Here is a 24,264-nt window from a genome sequence, read left to right on the forward strand (position 1 = left end):
AATTTCTTTTATAATGTTCTGTTAAAAAAGACCACTATACTTAAATTATATTCATGTAAAGACACAAATGACCCTTTATAGCAAAAACCAATACAGTGCTCAGCATATATAAGTACACTTTTAACAAATCTCCTTTAAATTCATATTTTCAGTAGGAAGCTTTACAATATTGTATTTGTGCATATACATTAGATTAGTCTGTCCTGAAAAGAAATCTGGAGCGTATCCAACAAAACAACTTACGATAACGGTCTAAAAACTAGTACACCCAAATTTATATATTTTTTTAGAAAAATGTTTAATACAAATTTTAAAAAATAGCATTTATTGTAAATAAACTCACAATTATTGATGCAGTTTTAAGAAATATTCATGTCAAAAAAGGTTTTTTAATATTTTTTCCAAACTTTTCAATTGGCTCGGACTTACTTTTGCTGTTTAAATATAAATGTTCCTTTAAAATAATACAGTATTTTAAATAAATATTGGTAAATTATTATTGTTAAGCTCTGGTTTCCCCCACATGCCAAAGACATGCGCTATAAATGAATTGAATAAACTAAATTGCTTATAGTGTATGATTGTGTGTGTGAATGAGAAAATGTATGGGTTTTCCAGTACTGGGTTGTGGCTGGAAGGGCATCCACTGTGTAAAACACATGCTGGAATAGTTGGCGGTTCATTCTGCTATGGTGACCCCTGATAAATCAGTAAATGAATGTATGATTGTTAACAGAATTGACTGCTGTTTTTGATTAGAGAACCCTAAAATACCAACATAAAGACATATTTAGATGATTTCTAAATCTAAAACAGGCTGTGTTTTTAAAGTTTATTCAAATCAGCTTCAGCTTTTCACATATTTTAAGCTATTTAGTGTTTAGAAACTTCCACTATTTCTATATGGGGAAAATGAATGGAAAAACTACTTACGAAAACTGGAAGTAGATGGGCAGTGTTGCACTCTATATTTCTAAAGAAATATTTAAATATCATCATGGCAAATTTTCCCCTCAGTCCAATCGTCAGTCCTGCTGAAGCCAGCAAACCGAAATCCCCTTCACCCGACATCATCCTCCGGCGTGACAATGACTTCATGCGCGCTGCCGTTCCACATCAGTGGGACTCCGATGAGGAAGAGGAAGATGAAGAAGCAGAGCAGAAGGTTCCAGATGTTCAAAAGGACGATCTTGCTTCTCGGAGAGCACGCATGAATCAGTTCAAACCAAGTGTGGCACATCACTTTCTGCCAAGCTCCTGCAGCTGGAAGGACCGAGAGAAATGGGAGGGAATCAGGATGGCATCCCAGCATGCCGTGTTGGAGAGGATGGAGAAGATGGAACAGGAGAAACTGGAGAAAAGGAGGTGTGCTTGTGATAGAGAGCGATGGGTTCAGTTTCTAGTTACACTCCCAGAAATAAAGGTACGAGAGCTGTCACTGGGGTGGTACCTTTTTAAAAGCTGCACATTTGTACCTAAAGGGTTCTAATTAATACATCAAGGATACATATTAGTATATAAAAAGTTCAAAAGTGTACTTCTTAAAATGATTAGGTACAAATATATGCTTTTGAGGTACAAATATGGACCCTAAAAGTACAAATGTGTATCTTTTGAAAAGGTACCACCCCTGGGACAGCTTGTGTACCTTTATTTATGGGAGTGTATGTTAGCTTGACAAATCCAACATGGTGTTATTGTACAGATTTGAGTCAGATTTTTCAGTCTTGTAGATTCTAGATCTAGTAAAACTTTCAAGCTTAGCTTTCTTTCTTCTCTTTTTGATAGTATTTTCCCAAAATTTGATTCTGACTGAAACTTGACTGACCGCAGTAATTCTGCTTCTTCTGACTTAGTATGCTTTAATTTAGACTCATCTGGCTTTCATTTTTTAGTTCATTTTTAAACTTTGTCCTCCATCCTTCAATGCTTTTTTTTGCAGTGCTGTTAGTGATCCTGTTTGCAGTTGTGTGCTGCATCTTTGTTTTGGAGAAACACCAAATCATTGACATTCACTAATCAATTGGTTTAAAAAATTTAATTGATCGTCCACCCAAAAATGAAAATGTATATACTCACCCTCAAGTAGTTCAAAACTTATATGAGTTTCTTTATTCAGTTGAATTTAAAAGAAGATATTTTAAGAAAGCTGAAACCCAGTAGCCATTGACTTCCATAGTAGAAAAAACAAACACGATCAAAGTCAATGGTTACAGGTTTTCACCTTTTTTCAAAATATGTTTTTTTTTTTTTGTGTTCAAAAGTAGGAAGAAATTCAAACAGGTGAGGAACAAGATGAGTAAATGATGACAGAGTTTTCAATTTTGGGTGAACTTTTACTTTTATTTGAGATTTCTGTAAATAACAAGCATGGCATTTGAGGACTTCACATTTTTATTTTGTATTATATACAGATTAAGAGTGGGAATTACCTGAGCCTGTGCATCTCTACGTTTACATGGACATCAGTAATCAAATGATTTGCCTTAATCTGATTAAGACAATGATACGATTAAGGTGTTTATATGAGTTGCTTTTTAAAATGTTCTTTTCCTGATCCCGTTTACATTTTATAGCACATAATTCGTTTAACTTTATTGCGTCATCATGCTATCCGCATTTCCTCTGGAGTTTCATGTAATTTCAGGTGTTTCATTTTTAATTTGTTGACTTAAACTGCAGTTTGGCACTTTCACTTTCATTCAGGAACATTTCATGCTTGGCCCTCGTGACAAATGAGATATTGGATGCAACAACAACTGTGTTGTTTTAATGGAATTTGATACCACACACAACGTATGGAGAAAAAACTCCATATTTCATGATGCAGGTGTCTGTGGTCCTTCACTGTCTCTGTAGGTGCAGAGAATAGTGTCAAACAGGCATGTGTATATCGACTGTCTTGTCACAAAATCCGGTGAAAAGTTCCACATGAAGGTTATAGTTTGATTAAGGCGTTAACATGTCTGTACTGCACTTCAATAATGCGATTAATATCAGCACATACCATATGTCATAATCCCATCTTTTGTTTAATTCGATTATGACCTTAATCTGATTAAATAATCAAAAATCACTGTTTACATGGTTAACTCTCTTAATCAGAGAATTGTATTATTCGTATTAAAAACAGATTATTGGTGCCCATATAAACATACCCAGTGTTATGCAGTCTCTGACAAAAACAGAACTAGGTTTATCTTCTTTAAGGGCAGCAAATATACTACCTCGCTACTGAGAAATATCATGTTGCTTCATAAAGTTTTAGGGCAGTGATGAGAATACATTCTGTGTGTTTGTATGTTTTTGTGTGAATGCATGTTTTGTTTGTGTGTGGGATATATCTGTTCATTTGAGCAAATAGATACTTCCATTATTCGAATATGTATTACTGAAGAATACGGAACAGGCTTAATTTTACTAATCTTTTTTGTTTGTTTGCGTGTTAGACATGTCATTCATACAATACTCGCATAAATAAAGGTACAAAACCTCTAGCAGTACCTGATGGCTTTTAAGGTAAAAATATGTACTCCTTAGGTACTAATATGGACACTTTAGGTACAAAAGTATGGTGGCTGAGAAGAGAAAGCACATGCAAATAGAAAAAAAAAATCACCAAATTAAGTAAACATCTTAATCGCTGAAAATCCTCAGTATGTAAACACAAATTTAAAAAATGCTGCAAATCCTCACAATGTAAACAAAAATAGAAAAATGCAATGCAAGAAAAAAAAAAAGTTGACTGAAGTTAGCATCATGTATTTGTATTATTTTGTCTGTTCCATCATTTCCGCAAATGAGAATGGCATCACACAAATCAATCCACTTTGTCCTGGAGCACAGAGCACTTTATAAAAAACAAAGTCTGAAATATAAAGACAGATTGTGGTGGATGGTTGAGAGCCACTGCTGTAGTAGCCTATTGTATGCTGGTGTGTCTGCTGCATGTGTTTGCGCATGAGCATCTAATGATGTCTTCATTGCACATCAGTAAGTTTTACCCCATTAAAATGTCAGATAATCACTAGTGTCCCTTCTTATCCACAGAAAGCAAGCTATAGTTCCAGTCATTTAACTTTGCGGTGCTGGTGTGATTTCTGGCTTTACCTTTGATTAAGAGAAACGAAAAACAATGGAATTAAGGATGGAATTGATGAAATAAGGAAATTTGCAACAATAGTTAGCTAATTATTATAAATACTGTACACTCTAGATCAACAATTTTAATCCATTCCAATGAAACATTGTGCAATTATATCAAGTTGACAGTCAGTTTTGAACTTTCAAGTAAGACTTCTTACAAGTTTGCCTCCATAATGTATTAGATGCCATTCATAAGATCAGTATTAGTATGGCTGCATTCTTTGTATTTCGTAAAATTCTAGATTTTGTATTTTTTACATGTTACAATGTTCTACCACAGTCAGACTGAGTCCGCCTCACCTGAGGTGCCAATCATAACTCGAAAGGACAATCCTTTCCTGAGTCTAGAAAAAGACAGGGCAAAAGAGGGAGATGAGGAAGATGAAAGAGAGGAAGAGGGGAAGACAGTCATCCCAAACCCACACAAAGATGATCTGGCACGGAGACGGACTGGGGGAAGGCCACGCATTCCCAAAGATCCTTACCAGTCACTGGTCCAGACTTCTATCACTCAGTCAGACCTGGAGACATGGCAGAGACTGAAGATGAATACAGAGAGCAGGTGCCTGAATACAAACACTTAATCATTTAAACACTTAAACACTTAACCCCCCCTCCCTCACCACAAAATATTTTCCTTTAGAGTTGGCTACTATTATTTGTATTTAATTTAAATATTAATATGCTAGTATTTACATTGTCATTCAAAAGTATGAAAGGCTCTTCTCAATAAAGCTAAAATTATTTGGTAAGAACCCCCATCTCTCACCACTAGCAAAAAAAAAAAAAAATCTGTTATACTGCTTTGTACATTTGTGGAAACCTTAATATATTACCATTTAAAAGTATAATCAAACATTAAGTAACATTAACATTTTTTCTTTTCAAATTCTCTTGGAAATTAAAATGTGACTCCTTTTCCACAGAAATATTACAAAAATCTTTTCAATATTGATGTTAATAATACAAATCATGATTAATGAGCATATTAGAATGATTTCTGCTGAAACGTAATAAAAATGTAATTCAGCTTTGAATCAAGAATAAATTACATATGAAAATATATACAAGTAGGAATCCTTTAAACGCACATTATATTTCACCAATTTACTGTTATTATTATTATATTGTAGATCACATAAATACCCGTTGAGTCCCACACAATTCTTTTATGTTGTCCCAACAAAAATCTATTAAGTTAGCTTAATTGTTTTTACCAATTTAAGTAGATTGAACATATAATAATTAATTTGTGCACACAAAAGTCTTAAGAATTGAGTTCTTTCAACTCATTTTAAATATATGGTTTGAACAAGCAGCGAAAGTAATTTTTTGAATGAGACTTACTGAAAAAAAACATTTTTAAATGTTTACCGAACCTAAACTTTTAAACATTAGTGTACATTTAATATTAAATCGAAATTGCTTTGTTATTTGCACGCATGGCAAAAAGTGAATGAAATTTCTCCTGCTAAGCTCAGTGTATCCTTCATACTGATCTACAGTGAGTCTGACTCCGCCCCTGCTGAAGTGTCAATCATAACTCGCAAGGAAAACCCCTTCCTAACCCCTGAGAAACAAAGTGAGCAGGAGACTGTAGAGGGGGCAAGGAGAGAGGAAGGGGAGAGGGTGACGACACCCAATGTAAAGGCAGATGACCTGGCCAGGAGGCGGAGCCAGAGCGGGTCCCTCCCACAGAAGGAGCCTCGACAGTCATTGGCTCAAACAACCATCACTCAGTCAGATCTGGAGAAATGGCAGAAGCTCAAGATGAGTACAGACAGCAGGTGCCTCAAAACAAACACTTGAACACTTAAGCCCTACAGAAAACTGACTTTGAAGTAGGCTTTCATTATATGTATTTAATTTAAATATTAATATGTTTGTACATTGTCATTCAAAAATTTAAAAGGCTCTTCTCAATAAAGTTACATTTAGTTGATAAGAACCCCAACACCAAAATAAAAATAAAATAAAATAACAGGAATAGATATCTGTTATTCCAGTGAATATATTTCAAAATGCATTTTATTCCTGAGATTTAAGCCTAAATTTTCAACATCATCAATATCACATGATTCAATAATTCAGAAATTATTGTCAAAGATGAAAACTGTTGTGTTGCCCTATATATTTGTAGAAACCATGATATATTACCATTTAAAGGACAACCCCAAATCAGAACAAGTTTTGACCATATGGAAAACGTTAAAATTTGGAAATTTAAATTGACTTGCATTTTATTGCAGACAAAACAAACAATATTATTTAATGAGTTCCTCGTGATTTTTTATTTTATTTTTTGTAAATAAGCACATGTTCCATTTGTGGTTCTTGCAACACATTTCAAAAAAAGTTGAAACAGTAAGGCATTTACCACTTGTAATGTTGCCATTCCTATTCACAACACTTAAAAGACGTTTAGCGACCGAAGACACCAATGGATGAAGTGTTTCAGGTGTAATTTTGTCTCATTCTTTCTCCAAACAATAAAGGTGGGCTACAGTACATGGATTTTAATGTCACATTTTGCTCTTTAATATTCACCACACATTTTTATTGGAGACAAGTCGGGACTGCAGGCAGGCCAGTCAAGTACCTGTATCCACTTCCTCCACAGCCAGGACTTTGTAATGTGTGCAGAATGTGGTTTTGCATTTTCTTGTTGAAATTTTCATGGGCCTTTGCCAAGTGCACTAACACAACCCCATACTATGACAGACCCTGACTTTTGGACTTGTTGCTGGCAACAGTTAGGATGATCCTTTTCTTCTTTTATTCAGAGCACACGGCATCCATTTCTCCCCAAAAAAATACCTGAAAAAATGATTCTTCTGACCACAGTATTTGTTCATACTGTGTGATGGTCCATCCCAGATGCCTTTGAGAAGTTGATGTTGCTTTTGGACACTGTTAACATAGGGCTTCCTTTTGCCACAGTACAGTTTTAACTAGCATTTGTGGATGTAACCACGTATTTTGTTACTTGACAAAGGTTTGCCAAAGTAGTCCTAAGCCCATGTGGTGATATCGTTTATAGATGAATGATGATTCTTGATGCAGTGCCGCCTGAGGGATAGAGATCACTCTTGTTCCGCTTAGGCTTGCGCCCCTGTCTTTTACGCACTGAAGTTCCTTCAGATTCTCTAAATCTTTTAATGATGTTATGCACTGTTGAAGGTGAAATATCCAAATGTTTTCCAATCTTTCTTTATGGAACATTGCTTTTAAACATTTCAATAATTTTCCTACGTTTTTGTTGGCAAACTGGTGACTCTCAGCCCATCTTTGCTCCTGAAGGACTAGACCTTTCTTGGATGCTGCTTTTGTACCAAATCATAATTACAATCATCTGTTGACATCACTTGTTTTAAATCATTATTATTTAACCAATTTACCTGATTACTAAAGCCCTAAATTGCTCCTGTCACAACTTTTTCTGATTTGAGGTTGTATAACCAAACATTAAGATTTGTTTTTTTAATTATGCATTAAAGAGTCCTGAAAATAAAAATATTCTACAAAAATATGACAAAAATGATTTCTGAAGGATCATGTGATGAAGGATCAAACTCAGCTTTAAATCAAGAATAAATTACATAAAAAAATATATACAGGTATGAATCATTTATTTTAAACTTACATTATATTTCACTATATTACTGTTTTTATTATATTGTTGATTACATGATTACAGTCTTTGCTGTAAAAATGCTGGGTCCCAGATAATATTTTTATGCTGTCCCAACACAAATCTATTAAGTTAGCATAATAATTTTTACAAATTTAAATAGATTGAATGAAACAATTAAGCTTTGCCCCCCCAAAAAACATAAGAATTTTCTTGTTTCAACTCATTTTAGATAGGAACAAGCTGCAAAAGTTATTTTTGAAGTGTTGTATAGGTGAGACTTTATATAGAAAAAACATTTTAAAATGTTTACCGATCCCAAACTTTTAAACATTAGGGTACATTTAATATTAAATCGAATTTGCTTTGTTATTTGCACGCATGGCAAGAAGTGAATGAAATTTCTCCTGCTAAGCTCAGTGTATCCTTCATACTGATCTACAGTGAGTCTGACTCCGCCCCTGCTGAAGTGTCAGTTATAACTCGCAAGGAAAACCCCTTCCTGACCCCTGAGAAACAAAGTGAGCAGGAGAACGAAGAGAGTGCAAACAGAGAGGAAGGGGAAAGGGTGATGACGCCCAATGTAAAGACAGATGACCTGGCCAGGAGGCGGAGCCAGAGCGGGTCCCTCCTACAGAAGGAGCCTCGACAGTCATTGGCTCAAACAACCATCACTCAGACAGATCTGGAGAAATGGCAGAAGCTCAAGATGAGTACAGACAGCAGGTGCTTGACCTTTACCTCTAACCTGTGACTTAGCTTGACTCAACCAAACACTTTAGAAGACGTTTAGAAGTTTCAGCTGTTTATTTACCTAAATTGTATGTGCTTTAATTATAATTTCCACCAATCATATTGCCGTCACAGTTTAAAAAATAATAAGTGTAAATCAAAAGATGTAATACAAATATAAAATTCAAAACTAACTAGAAGTAGAATAAGAAACGGGGTCATGTATCAAAAGATAATCAATGTAATCAAAAACTAAAAAGCATTCAAATTAACATAGCACAAAACTGAAACCAGCCCAGCAGGCGCGCAATGTTATAAGACGTTAATATTAGGTTAGACTTAGATCAGGACGTCAGGTGACCAAAATTCGAAGTCTAATCAGCATCTAAAGACAATGCTATTTTGACGTCCAGCAACGATTGTGTTGGAAAGCGAACAAAATCCAATCTTAAAATGTCATATTGATGTTAAATACTGACATTTATTCATCAGGTATAGCAACCAAAATCCAACATCTGATAGACGTCACGGTCATAATGTCCACACAACGTCAAACTGTAACATCATTAGACGTTGCTATTTGGTTGATTTTAGGTTGGACGTTGGACATTGACATCAGCATGACATTGAGTTCTGTCGCCAATCCGATTTTCATTTCCAAACAAAATGCAGCGTCCCCACGATGTTGGGGTACAACGTTAATCAGATGTCATGTTGATGTCCTGTGCCTTTGCTTGGAGAATTCTTAGTTTTCCAAATTGTAAATAAAATCTGTTTTTCCGCTCTTACTTAATTTTATTTATTTATTTTATTGCTTCTTACGGTCTCTCCGCTTCGCTCTTTTTTTCACATTCTGCAGTTGTGTTTTCAAAAGGTGTCATTTGAGTTTCATTTAAATCACAGTGGACATCATTGAGAGAGTTAAGATTGATGGGCAAACAGTTAAAGGGGGGATTTAATGTCTCTTTGAAATTTTGATCGCATAGAAAGTGAGTCATTTCAAGTGGTTAGCAAGAGCCCATTTTTTCATTGTTCAAAAGTGACAGTAAAGACATCACAGTATTAATTTACTTTCGAAGCCATTACAGTAATTTTTACATTTCATTAAATATTTGCTAGTTTTGTTAAACATTGTAAAAATCTGCATAAAAAATCGATTGATTTGCTACATTTAAATGAGTGTATCTTTGTTGTTCCAAAACCATCACAATTCTTACTGAACCGTAGTGTACTTTATCAGTGGTATTAATTGTATAATTGTGGTATTGTACATGAAAAAAGACTTTTGTTATTTATTTTAATTTATTCATTTTATTTTCCACTTAGATTTGCTTGTTGTGGCAGTATCACAGTATAATATTTCAACACTCTACAAAAATGTACATCTGCTTTAATGTTTTAGTATGAGGGTGTGTTTTTCAAATATTGTGTGTTCTGATTGGCTGTCATTGTTTATTTTTCAGCTGTCAGTTTAGATTAGACAAACAAATTACTTGTCACTAAAAACTACTGCGTCTGGTTAGGGCACTGTTTGAGCCTAAATAGTATATTTAAATCAGTTGAAGCTTACAGCCAAGAAACGTGGTCTGTGAGTGACTTGAGAGCTGTGTAAGAGGGCTCTGTCTTGTTACGCTGTTGTGGTGATGTTTTTTAAAGCCGGCCTTTGTTAGAATCCAATAGTGTTTGCCAAGGGAAGCCCCTCTCTAGCAAACAAACCTCACCAAGGCAACTATTGAAGCCACATGCATAAAACTACTACAAAAAAGGGGGTAAAATATCTTAAATATTTATGCTAAATATATTTTGGAATTGGAAGGCTTGATAATATATATTTATGAAATTGAAAATATTATTTATTTCATCATTTATTTATAAAAATATTTTTTAATTTACAGTTAAAGTCTAAATTATTTTTTTATTACTTTTTTCTTTTTCAAATATTTCCCAAAAAATGTTTAACAGAGCAAGAATTTTTTCACAGTATTTCCTATAATATTTTTTCTTCTGGAGAAAGTCTTATTTGTTTTATTTTGGCTACATTTTTTAAAAAACTATTTAGGGTCAATATTATTAGCCTTTTTAAACAATTTTTTTGCATTGTCTACAGAACAAATTATTAGGTTTGGAAATGTGTTGACAAAAACTTCTTTCTGTTAAACTAAAATTGGGGGTAAAAATATACATGGGGGCTTATAATTCAGAAGCACTTATAATTCTGACTTCAACTGTCTGTATTTTAAGGTCTAGGAAAAAATGAATACATTTCAAACTTTACAATACAATGTGAATAGAGATCTAAAGTATATTTACAATAAAAGTTTATTAAGAATAATTCCAGTAAAAATAGTTTAAAGTAACATAAATACAAAAATATAGCTTTGATATTTGTTACAGTAACCGTCAATGAGAGAGCATTTTAAATGTTTGTGTTTAACGGGCACCTATTTTATCTCTTTTACAAGATGATTTTTTCATTCAAAGTATACTGTGGTTTGGAGAAGTCAAGGTTTTAAAACTGCCAAAATTTTCTACTATACCGTTCCTAAGGTATATGTACGATTTTTTATTTATGTTTTTTTTTCGTTGTTTTTTTTTTCTTTTCGTTTTTTATGACAACAGTATCTCTAGCAGAAAAGATATTAAAAGATGCCGTTTTAAATTATAAGAAATCTGTTTTTGAAACTAATGAAGACAGCAAAAGTCAGTGATTTATTTGAATTATTACATGTTTATTGTTCCTTAATGTATTAAATGTTTCTCAAAACAAAATATATTGTTTTCAAAGAGGAAAAAAGTTTTTTTTTTATCCAGACATTTAAAAAGAATATATTTAAGAGCAGTGAGAAAATATACCGTAAAAAAACTGTGATATTTTCATCCAAGGTTATCATACCGTCAGAGTGTTATACCAGCCCGTGCCTACTCTATAATATATCTGTAAAGTTTAAGCTCAAAATACCCATCAAATTATTTATTAAACAATGGAGAATCTGTCCATTAAGTGTCTATAGACTATGTAGCTGTTTTGTAGCCTTTGGCTTTAAATGCAAATGAGCTGCTTCTCTCCGCCTACCGTTCCTACATGCGTGTCTGCTTCTCATGCATTACCTCAGATAAACAGCTGTCAGTGAAGCTGAAGTCATGAGTCAAAAATACATACAAAGTAAGTTTATTTGATGAGTTTGAGTTCATTCAAGCCTTTCTGAAATGATGAGTCACACACAGTCACAAATTTTTAAAAAAGCCCAAACAGCTTCAAAAAGTAGATTTTTTTTATCATAAGTGTCCTTTAAAGTATTCTTTAGATATCAAATAAAGATTTATTTTTTAGATATTACATTATTCTATTTTTTTATTCAAAATAATTATACAAACTATACAAACAAAATAGCTAAAAATTCAATTGTAAAATGCCAAAATTTATCTATGCTTTTTAAATATGCTATTTCCAAAGTATACTCATTCTACTTTTATATTTTTTAAAAAGGCTTTGCTTGCATCAGCATTTTTTATTTGGCTTTCACACAGACTACAATTCTCTTATTCATTCATCATTGATGTGACTGTCTGACTGATGCAGTCTTTCTTCATTGGTATATTTTGCTCTTCACCTCTGCTCCTTTAATGCTTCTCTTCTCTATGTATGTGTGTGCGTGTGAACAGCGATGAGCCTATTGTCCCGCTATGTCAGACGTGTCTTGAGAAAGGCTGCCTCTCTGTCGCCTCCAAGACGAAGTTTGCCAAGAATGATCCGGCTGGTTGCTGGGATCATTCCTCCGGTGAACGCCGGCGTTTTGTGACATTTGGTGGTGTGACAGAGATGGAGAGCACTTCCTGGAAAGAGGAGGAGGAGGAGGAGGAGGAGGATGGGGAGGATGAGGAAAAGGGAGAGAGAGAGGGGAATGAGGGAGAGAAGCTTCGATATCTCCTGTCTGTGGCACCTGTCGCTGTGCCCACTATAGGGTTGAGCTCCAGACTGACAAAGAGAGCGGTGGGCAGGTAGGGAGAGAAAGAAGGAAAGAAACAAAGACGGGAGGGAAGCATAAATGCATGAGTAGATCTAACAGACCTTAATGTGCCCTATGAAAGTTTGTTTTTACCAGTGAATAAAAATAAAAAGGTGTTTGGGACATTTAATCATGCAATTCTGACTTTTTTTTTCTCACAATTGCGTGTTACAAATTTAACAATTGAGATATAAACTGCAGCACTGAAAATATTTTGGTCTCAGAATTGTACGCAAGAGAGATATTAGCCCCTTTCACACAGTGATACCGGTAAATATCCGGAAAATTTCCGGAACTACTTTACCGGTATATTCAAAAAAGCCCTGTTCACACAGGCGAGGACGTTACTGAATTTTTCCGGAAAAGAGCATTTACACATCCATCACAAAATGCCGGTAAATTCTGACATCATTAACCAGAAATGACCTCTAAACAGCTGCGCTTGTGTTTGTAAACATTTGACTACATTACAAACTCTTCCGATGGATCAGTATTGAGTACAACTCTAATGAAAACATAGAAAAACACTTTCGCATGTATATATATATATAATTAGTATTATTATTATTAGTAGTATTATTTATCAAGAAATGTATCTTTACTGTATATAACATGGGCCTGTTGGTTAGAACATTTCTGCAATGGTTTGATTGTGTCAAATTGTAAAAGTAGACTTAAAAAATAAATAAATAAAAACAAATAAACAATATCCCACCCAATAATAATAATAATTTTTTTTTCATTTCTTAATAAATAGCCTACTGTAAATTAGGCCTACAACCATTAACGATTTTTATGATACTGATCTCTTTGAGATCAGAATACATGTTAGCTAAGTGATATTATATGGGATATTCTCAATAGAATTTGTAAAAGAAACATATATAGATCCTATACTGTATGTGTTGTTTACATATATTTTAATTAATATGGAAAACGAGTGCATGTTTTACTAAAAATAATATTGGATTTTTTATAAATGTGTGTGCATGTAAAACAATAATTTGTACAAAAAATAATGGGTTTTTTCTCTAAAGAAGAAGTTACTCCACCCTGTTTAGAGTGTCATTATGGACATTTTACGTTATAACTAACATGGTTCAAATGATGGATCTGCGGCAGAGAAACTACAGTTTTGGGAAGCACTCGTCACTACATCGTTCTTTTCCCAAACAATGCATGATATTATGATAGTTCAATCACGAGTTAAGTCGTTGTTTGGGAAACGCACCCCTGTTCGTTTGTGAGGTTAAATTGCATAAGCAGACCATCTTCAGAAAAGTAAAAAATTTTTACTGTAATTATGCAATTCTTGATAAATAAATAATTGTCAGAAAATTGTCTTTTCTTATCAGAATTATACATCATAACTCACACTTACAAAGTTCTGAAGTTGCAAAGATGTCAGAATTGTTTGTAAAAAAAGGGTTTAAATCTGACAAATTTTGAGATAAAAATAACAATTATATTTCTTTCAGTGGTTGAAATTGCTTCCCTTTTTGTTACTATGATATAAACCCATTTTATGTTCATGGTAATACTCAAATTTTCTTGCGAACAGTAGTTTTAGATCTGCTTATTTATATCAACATTATTACGAACACTGCTTGATGAAGATTGCCTGTTTTCAGGAAGTTGTATTTAATCTGGATGATATAAGCAGACATGCAGCACATATCGATCCTCACAGTGCGTTGGAGTTTAGAATGTGTGTAGTGACATTAGCAGTGATGCTGCTTTTAAAGGGCATGCTGTTTTTATTACACTGGGCTTTATGAAACAGGATTTGTGGCTTGAGAGACTGTTAGCATGATGCTAACAACTGTAGTACCTCTGAATGATGCTTAAAACTACTCTTATTATTAAAGAGGTCATAGTTGAGGCTGTTAGCAAGCATGATACTTGCTTATTTTGACCTGTTTTTGAGAGAAATTAGCGGTGAATTGCTTATTATATGGCAGTTAGCACGATGATAACAAGTCTAAGGAATGAGTGATACCTATAACTGTTTGGGGTGTTCAGGAGATAAATTATCTGTGAATGGCTTTGAGTGAGGCTGTTAGCATGATGCTAACAAATGTAGCGGTCATGAATTTTGCTGTTAGTGCACCTTTGGCCTGATTAGGATAGAAATCAGCTTTGAACGGCTCACAGTGGAATTGTAGACTTCAATATCTGACATTGGCTGTGAAGGAAAATGGAAAAATGAAACGCATTTGTGCTTGTGTCTGGAAGTACTATAAAGTGAAGTTTTTAACTGCAGTGCAGTTGCTTTGGATCCCACTGGACTGCATCTTTCCTTGCCTGTATCAGCATTATCCGTCCTTCCTCCTGATGTTTTCTTTTCTGTCTCTGACTGTTGTTTCTCCTTTTCTTTTTCCTTCTTGTACATCTCAAACTAACTTAATCAGTGGAGACGTAAACCCTGAGCCTGCTCCTATCATGCCTCCTGAACCTCCAAACCCGTTCATGTTTGACCTTAAACGGCCTTTGACCTCCACCGAGCGCAGGGTGCTGGAGGATGAACTGGTTGAGAAAGCAAAGGATGAGAAGGATGATGATGAAGAAGACGAAGCCGAAGAAAGGCAGCCGGATATTGAAAAGGATGATATGCTAGCTCGCAGAACAAGAGCATTTAAGAAGACAGCGGGTGGGACTTCGTTTAACCAGTTCCTCCCGCTGCCGGGGTCCAAGAGAGAGGGAACTGTAGGTGGTTCTTTAGCCCAGAAAGGAAGTGTACTGATAGGCTCGAGTGGAGACAGAGACCTGCACTACCTGGAGAGAAATATAAGGACTAAGAGAACCAAGATTGGACAGAGGTGGGACAAGCAAGACTAACTGGAAATCTCAAACCTTTTTTTGGTGATTGTGCATGAATCTAACACGCTAATAGTGGAAAAGATATTTTTTTAACCCTTTTAAGGTTATTACTTATATTTTATTAGTGTTTCCTACGCAAGCATGTCTTTTTAATGCACCATTTGTGTAAAATGCATAATGATATACTGTAAAATGACATTAGTTGACTTAGTAAACACTGTCTCAGTAAATGACTTATGTGCAAAATTGTAAAAAATAACCTAAGTCAACTTAATAGTGTTTCCCCGTACTGGGTTGCAGCTGGAAGGGCATACGCTGTGTAAAACATGTGCTGGGTAAATTGCAGGTCATTCCGCTGTGGCAATGCCTATAATGAATAAAGAGACTAAGCCGAAGAAAAATGAATGCATGAATGATTGAACTAAATAGTGGCAACACAGTGGCTCAGTGGCTAGCATTGTCGCCTCACAGCAACAGGGTCGCTGGTTGGAGTACTGGGTGGGCCAGTTAGCATTTCAGTGTGGAGTTTGCATGTTCTCCTTGTGTTGGCGTGGGTTTCCTTGGGGTGCTCCAGTTTCTCCCACAGCCCAAACACATCTAGAGGTGAATTGAGTAAACAAAATTGACCTTAATGTATGAATGCGAGAGTGTATGGGTGTTTCCCAGTGCTGGGTTGCAACTGAAAGGGCATCCGCTGTGTAAAACATATCGTCACCTTGGAATTATAAGTCTAAATGATTCTATAATTCTAAGGTGGTGATATGCTGGAAAAGTTGGTGGTTCATTCCACTGTGGTGACCCCTGATAAATAAGGGACGAAACCAAAGGAAAATGTACCAAGTTACAAGGGGTTTACACATTTTTTAAGTGGATTAACTAATCACTTTTTACAGTTCACCTGAAATGAACAACTTTGTGTTTACATTATTAACAAACATCCATTCCATAAAAAGTAACTAACCTTAAATTTTCTGAATTACTTTTTTAAAGTTTTTTATTAAGTTTGCATTTGTTTAAAACTTGATTGCATTAAATTGTGCTTGGTACAGTATTGCACCTTCACAAAAGAAAAATGAATGCAATTTTGTCATCACTATATATGATATTTTTGACAGATTTGAACCAGTCGATCAAGTAGCAAAGACACCGGTTGCTGTAGTCACCCAGCAGAGCCCTGATATTGTGCGCTCTACTGCATCTAACACTGATCGCTCTGCAAGTTGCGATTATGATGATGATGATGATAAATTTGTGGATGACGGTCAATCTCCAGATGTTGAGAAGGATGATATGCTTGCGCGAAGAACTGGATCCTATCAAAAGCCAAACGCAGGGGCAGGACAGTCTTTTAATGCATTTCTGCCCAAACCTGGTGCTGTCAAACATAAAATCACCCCTGTCAGCGGATCACAGTCTTGCGTTAAGCCAAGAGAGCATGACACAGCCCCATCACAGGACAGGTTAGAACTTTTGGAATTGAAGCAGATGTCTATAAGTGCAAGGAATGTCAGTTTTGGGGTGTTTGTGCAAGGGATATTGGTTAAATCTGTGTGGATTATTAACATGGATGCTTTTAAGATGTGGTTTTGACTTGGGCTTGCTGTGTGTAATTGATTTTCAAAGCACAGAGAAGAGATGAATGGCATGTGCATTACTTGTTTGCGGTGGTAGTTGTGTGCTTACTAATATATGTGACTTGTTTGTAGCTTTAAGTTATTTTCCTGTCTGAGACTATCAGCTATTTTGAGGAATGTAAACAATAACAATGGTCCTAATGTATTTCCTGTTTTACAGTTTTAATTTCCATAGCTTTCGAGAATGCAAGAAGGTCAACATATTGATACATAATGTTATGATAGCTGTTTTATTGTTAAGTCATGATTGAATTGTCTCTTGTTATAGTTGTGAAATAGTTTGACAACAAGCAGGAAACTATAAAGGGCCAATGAAATTGCCAGATTGAAGTGATCTGTTCTATCATGTCATTTTATAGCAGTTAATAAAATGAAAGTGGTAAAAATTGAAGCATGTAAAAATGCTAAACATCTTTCCATCAGTACAACTGATGGAAAGTAAGAATGTGTCCCACTTGACTCAAAAATTAAATTTCAAATATAAAAACACATGGTAAAAGCTTTAGCATGTGAAACAATTCTTACTATCAACTAGTGGTTTATACTCGGTACACTACCTGACAAAAGTCTTGTTGTTGATCTCAGTTGTAAGGGCAACAAATATTAATGGCGTCTTTGCCATTTCAGATGACTTTATTAGTAAGTTATTTGAATCATTGCAGAGATGTATGGATGCAGTTGTTCAAGCTCATGGAGTCACACACAATATTAATTCTTTTGCCACTGCACCATGACTTTTTATTCTATACTGCAGTGGTTTCCAACCTTTTTTTTTTTCCCTGAGACCCCCTTTTCCCTTAGAAAGTATTGTAAATATTGTAAGACCACCCTCAAAATTTTATATTTTCGCTTATATAAGTTTGCAGTAAGGATGATAAAAAATGATATATGAAAACGGTATGTTTATTACTATATCTAGACATGTTTATGCACAAATAATTGCCTATGTAAAATATAAAAGCAAAACTGAAAAACGTAAGGCTTTGGCCTTTAAATTGGCCCAATGTAAGCTTCTTGTCAGTAGCTGTGACGTCCCTCATCTCATTTTGGGTGTGTCAATTCTTTTGCCTTGTTCTCAAAAAATGCTCTGGGCTTGTCAAGGTATTGGGGATGAATCGTCTGCAAATGCCTTTTAAATTGTATGGCCTCATGCATTCATTAGAAAGAACTTTGGTGCAAATAATATACTGAGGCTGGGTCAGGGACTCTTTGCTTCGAGAAAATGGAATAAAACCGTAGTTTAGGTAACTGTCTTGGTATTTCCTGCATTTCGTGTTTCCAGTATTGCTAGCACTGCGACGTGAGATGTTAGGAGCTTTCCTAACCCGAGTCCAGTATGCTTGGGTCATTAGACTTTCTTGTGGAGGATGAATTACAAATTTGTCCATATTTTTGGTCAGCCAGGGGATAAAATGAACTAAAGGCAAGACGATCGTTCTCCCAATTGTCCATTGCTAAAATGTTTTAAAAATATTACGCAACCCCTCCCCCTTATTTCTGTTAAGTGACAAAACCTTTGTCTGAGCAAAGTCAGACCTTACTGTCCTAAGAAATAATTAAAAATCAAGGCATGATCATATTTTATTTTGGCAAAATAAGCGTATATTCTAGTGGCCTTTGCCTTTCATATAAGCCATGTTTAATACCAAATTATCAACTAGAAGTCAAGTTATTATTTTTTGCTCATAAGCAAATAAGCGACAAGTCTTTTGTCAGGTAGTGAATATTATTAAGATATTGGCTGTTTATTATTAGTTAATAAGTACATAATCTGCATGATATTATTATACTGTACATTCCTAATCCTTACCAATAAATCAACAACTATATCTTAATAACTACATGATTAAAATAATGTGACAAAAATCTATTGCATTAAAAGCTTTTGTTACTTTAACTTATTTTAATAAGTTAATTAGGTTTTAATTAATTTTTTTAGTCAGTTGAACGATGTACTGTATATTGAGAAGATTATTTGACTAAAAACTTAAAGCAGTAAGAATTTGTTTTGCAGTGTATTACTAAGCCGCAAATTAGGGGTTTATCATGCTATAAGTCATAGTTAGTGATTTGTTAATAGAATTGTACCTTAAGATGAAGTGTAACCAAAAACATTGTCATTTACAGCATTTGTATAAAGAAAAAAAACACAATTGTCATATTAACAAATATAGAATTTCTTGTCCCACCAAATATACTGTAGATTTCTCAAATGTCTTTTATACATATTTTTACAATTATCAAAAGCTATATTTTGTGTGCTATTTGTCCATTTTTGATTTTCTCTTGACTGTTTAATGCGTTTGTATTCTCTGTTCTTTGCGGCTGGTCTGGCTTTTGATTTGTCTTTTATAGTCAGAGAACAGAGCCTCAGCCTCCCTTTTATAGCCCTGCTTTGCTTTAGTAACCATGGCCACTCTCTCAGCTTCACCCTTAGCTCTGTGGCCCCGCCCCCAAGAGATGCTGAGGACATGCCCAGGAAGTGGCCTCAGATGATGGACAGGCAGGAGGCGGGCTCTGGGGGACAGGAAAGTCTTATTAAACATGAGACTATTACCAAAAGCCTGTCCCCTATGCCTGAGCAACCGTCCCGTCGGCCCCTTTGGCAGGAAGATGATGATGATCTACCCCCAATGTGAGAAAGCACTTTCAGGACCAATTTACCACTTTTGAAAAGAGCTCTGACTGAGATCATGTGTTTTCATGTGTCTGCATGGAAAGAGAATGAATGCATTTTCTCACTCTTTCTCTGTTTTCACTGGGGCAGTGGTGTCCATAAAGGTGTTGTAAGGGGTTTTATTGATGAAATCAGGCACTTTTGATGTATGTATCATTTTAAGGTGGGATTTTAGATAAAATTTATGGATTTAATGCACTACCAAGCTGGTGGAAATGTAAAACAATATGGCTAGCATCACTTACAGCACCTTAAAATCAACAATAATTCTGATTTTAAACAATTTTTGTGACATGTTTTGTGAACCATAATAATTAGCTTGTGTGTTTTGGACCACAGTTTGCCGTACATGGTCAGGAAAGTAAATTAAAGGCATAGTTAATCCAAAATTAGTTTTAATGTCACTTACTCACCCCACACTTTCTTTCCTCCGTTAATTCTTAAAGAAGATATTCTGAAGAATACTGCCAACCATTAGCTTCCATAGCATATTTTTCTACTATGAAAGTCAATGGATACTAGTTACTAAAATTCTTTAAAATGTCTTTTCTTGGGGTCAACTGGAAATAAAGAAACTCATAAATGTTTGGAATCACTTGGGGGAGAGTAAATCTTCATTTTTGGATTAACTTTCCCTTTCAGAAAGTTGATTTTGATGATCACTGGGGTAATTTCCCCCCGCTTATACATGATGTTTTTAACTCGAAACATTTTTGGCTGCCTGAACGTCCAAACCTTTGAAAATATGTTGCAAATAGGAAGTTTTAAAAACAATACCATTATCATTTACTGTAAAAAGACTAAACAAAAACTGTAATATCATTCCCTTGTATAATACATATTCTTTATAAAGGCATGTACAAATTAGGGCTGCACAATATTGAAAAAATTTGAAATTGCAATATTTTTATCTCTGCTATATATATATATATATATATATATATATATATATATATATATATATATATATATATATATATATATATATATATATATATATATATATATATATATATGAGCAATATCGCACTCGTAGCAGTGCAATATGGCTGCATATCAGCACTGGTAGGAGGCGGCCTCTTGCCTTAGTGTCCCACCAGTGATGATATACAGCCATATCGCACTACTACGAGTGCGATATTGTGTTTATACAACAGTTTGACGGAATAATTGTGTATATAAAAAAGCTAATCAAACAAGGAGAGTGTCAAAAGTCCTTTTGTATGAAGAACTACTTACTTCCGCCATTCATTCAAATCTGCTGCTGATGTCAAAACAGTAAAAACCATTACTAATTTACCAATGTCACTTTAGAGCTAGTATTTGAATGATTCTCTAGCATGATGTCTAAAGTGATGACAATACACTACAAATACTATGATATAAATACAACACTACAACATACAAAACAATGAGATCAACTTAGAATCTCATTTACCTGTTTTATAATAATTTGATAAGAAGTAAAAAATACTCTGATGTTTTCTCCTTTAAGGGCTTATTATGCTCTCTCTGTCACCATCTTGTGGCGGAACGTCAATCGTCTTCGTTCTCCTCAGTATGACAGGCTGATGGATGCCGATGCACTAAATCTCAGAAATTACAACTATTTAAAATAAGCACTATCTTTCTAAATAAATCTTATAGTTGCAATCTAATCAACTACATTCTCGCCTAAAAATTCCTCAAAAGTACATTATGTTGTCCAACAGCTGCAATATTTGTCAAACTGTAATAAGTTTATTGATCTGCTGTCACTCTGTGTGGGCGGAGTCATACATAAGGGGGAGGAGGCTGTAAGAGTTCTGATATTGCAGAATATTGCATGGCTATCAACCAATCAGATTCAAGAACCAGACAGAACTGTTATATAAATTCAGATGTATATAATGTAATGTATTAGGATTTAATTTCACCAGACTCTTTTAGCAATGAATTTCGATTGATTTGGATGATTCTACTGGGGAGTCAAATAAAAATATTTTTTAATGTAATTTATTATATACATATAATAAACAAAAATACTATCATAAATAAACACAATGGAGCATTAAAGTGAAATAAACAGTGATTTATGGTTTTCTGGGCAGAGTCAAACAGTATTCGGATATAAAAAATTAAATAATCAAATGTAAATTAACAATGCATAGTCTTCATCATAAATTGATCAATAAAATGAATCTTTATTAAACTTCTTTATGCTCTATTAAAAAGCTTTAAAATCTCTTACAATAGTTACATAATCACAGGCCTTAAAAAAAACATGCAGATAATAAACTTTCACTCTGTTGTGCTTAAATTCTGCAGAGTCAATTTACAAATCGCATGTGTTCTGACCTGTGGTTCTTGGTCATCTATAATACCAACTTAATATTACATAACTTGTGATGTGACTAAATTGTATCGGTATATTGTGCAGCCCTAGTACAAATGCTTGACAACTATAGGGCAGATATTTTTAGGTATGCCAATGTTATTTAAACATTTTCTTAGTACCTAACTTTTAGCATATAGCATAGTGAGGGAAATCTTGTTTAAAACGATAGTTCTGTTCTTAGTCCTATGTTTAGCTCAAACATTTTGTCCTCAACTTTTATTTTTTATTGTTTTTTTTAATGTTCTAGATTCAGAGCTACTAGTGTTTCTGATGAAGCGGAGTAAGTTTCTTTTCCCTTTTCTGTCTATTTTGCATCTAAATTAGATTTCTCCTTCTTGCTGTTGCTGCAGAGCTGAGCAGTTGCATGTACTCTAAACACATGCATTCAGTAGTGTCTCTATACACGCAGATACAATCATTTTCTCAACTGATCTACTCTTTCTAGCTCTTTATGCATGTGTGTACAAAAGCTAAGCACTCAAGTCTGCCTCTACACATGCATGTAATAACAAATGTTTGAGCCTTCCTCGTGGTTTGCTGTGGTGGATTCTTTTTCTCCCTGGAGAAAGTGTTTATACACACACAAACTGTACTGTACACACTTTTACAATAGCAGTCCACTACAGCATACCCTCTTGCATTTAAAAAGACAGTTCATCCAAAAAAAAAAAAAAGTTATTAAATTATTAGTTACTCATGATGTTCGAAATCTGTATGGGTTTGGTGACGAAAAAAATGATTTACATTAAACTGGACATAATCAGATTGCAAAAATTAAAAATTGGATTTATGTAATTCATTGAGAGTATTCAGATCATTTTTGAGTGGGATGAACTAATTAATTAAAAACGATTATATCAGATGAAATGATTCATACTACAGTAGTCAACGCTTAAAGTGGATCATCAACTTTCATCAAAGTTGTCCTAAAACTATTGAACAACACTCATTCTTGCACTAGGACAAGTTTGATTTTTTTTTTATTCACTTCGAATGTTTAATACTGTATATACAGTATAATTAATCTGACATTCATACTAAAAAGTTGTTTTCTACTATACAAATTGTACGAGTCCTCATTCTGTTAGTGCTTTAAAAATGCAGTTTTTTAAAATAGAATTGTTTATTCACTGTGATTTAACAACACAGTAGCTGTGTCTCATTTCAGAGGCTGCATCCTTTTTTATGTGAAAAATTAGAATATACAATCACAGTACATTATAAAGAAAATGGAAAGACAAAAAGAACACATTTTTTGAAAAAAAAAACAAAAAACAAACAGAAGGGATATATACATTACACATTAAAGAATTTTTAAAGAACAAATTTCAGTTGTTTTTAAAGCCTTTTTTGTAAAAATGTTAGAACAGTTTCCAAGTAATACTGTATTTCAGTAAGCAAAATATATATATAAAAATATTTGGTTTGAAAATTTACATTTATGTATTAAAAATTGTGTTAATAAGATAAGAAGAAAATATATTTTTATATAGAAGTGTGCTGCATTCGAAGTGAACTGTGTCATCGCGGCACGACGTAGGCGGTCTCATTTCAAAACAGTTCAAAAGCTCCTTCAAACGCAGCCTCCAAATGCGTCCTTCGTTTCCCAGGTAATGAAGGGCACAACCGGTGGATCCTTTGTGGCCTCGAACATCCCAAGATTCATTGCTCGCTGATAACGGCAAGACAATTTTGAAAGAAAACTCTGGTTTAAATGTATGAATTAGTTTTTTTTTTTGTTTGTTTGTTTGTTTTTTATGTGAATATTTAAACACGTTAAAAAACAAAAAGAGTTTGACAAGTCTGACGACAGTTTACATGTTTGTTTGTACATGCATGGATGAAAGGAAAAATATTTCCAGCTTCTGTAAACCTTGTTTTGCCTTCAGATCACCCTAAATAAGCTTTAAAATCACTTTGAAAAAAAAGTAATTACGAATTTTATTACTGCTTATTAACAGCAGCTGTTACAGTTGCTAGGTGACGAGATCTGTCCTCTGTAGGCTGGATTGTCTCATTTCAAAATGCCCAGTTCGGCTTGTGTGGACTTAGAAGGACTCATCTTTGAAGTCTGCATCCTTCGGAGGATGCAGCCTCTAAAATGAGACACAGCTAGTGTAACAGAAGTTGTTGTTGACATGCTGTTGAAGGGATAGTTTACCCAAAAATAAAAATATCCTCACCATTGTTGTTAAACACAAAATAAGATGATATTAAGAATTTTTGAAACCAGCAATCAT

At 34.3% G+C, this 24,264-nt stretch overlaps 1 protein-coding gene across 52 annotated transcripts in view; it reads left to right on the forward strand.

Moving 5' to 3' along the window:
- The window catches only part of limch1a (LIM and calponin homology domains 1a), a 109,159-nt gene that overhangs the window by 49,669 nt on the left and 35,226 nt on the right, over positions 1–24,264 (forward strand). For 4 of the 52 annotated variants that reach the window (XM_068219969.2, XM_068219970.2, XM_068219973.2 and 1 more), the window contains exons 10-18: positions 1,018–1,365; positions 4,427–4,708; positions 5,652–5,933; positions 8,222–8,503; positions 12,173–12,508; positions 14,928–15,335; positions 16,452–16,796; positions 19,375–19,605; positions 22,272–22,304. In XM_068219969.2, coding sequence (XP_068076070.2) covers positions 1,018–1,365; positions 4,427–4,708; positions 5,652–5,933; positions 8,222–8,503; positions 12,173–12,508; positions 14,928–15,335; positions 16,452–16,796; positions 19,375–19,605; positions 22,272–22,304 — 2,547 coding nt within the window. 52 annotated transcript variants of the gene reach the window in all.

Source organism: Danio rerio, chromosome 1, assembly GCF_049306965.1.
Source record: "Danio rerio strain Tuebingen ecotype United States chromosome 1, GRCz12tu, whole genome shotgun sequence".
Taxonomy (NCBI): domain Eukaryota; kingdom Metazoa; phylum Chordata; class Actinopteri; order Cypriniformes; family Danionidae; genus Danio; species Danio rerio.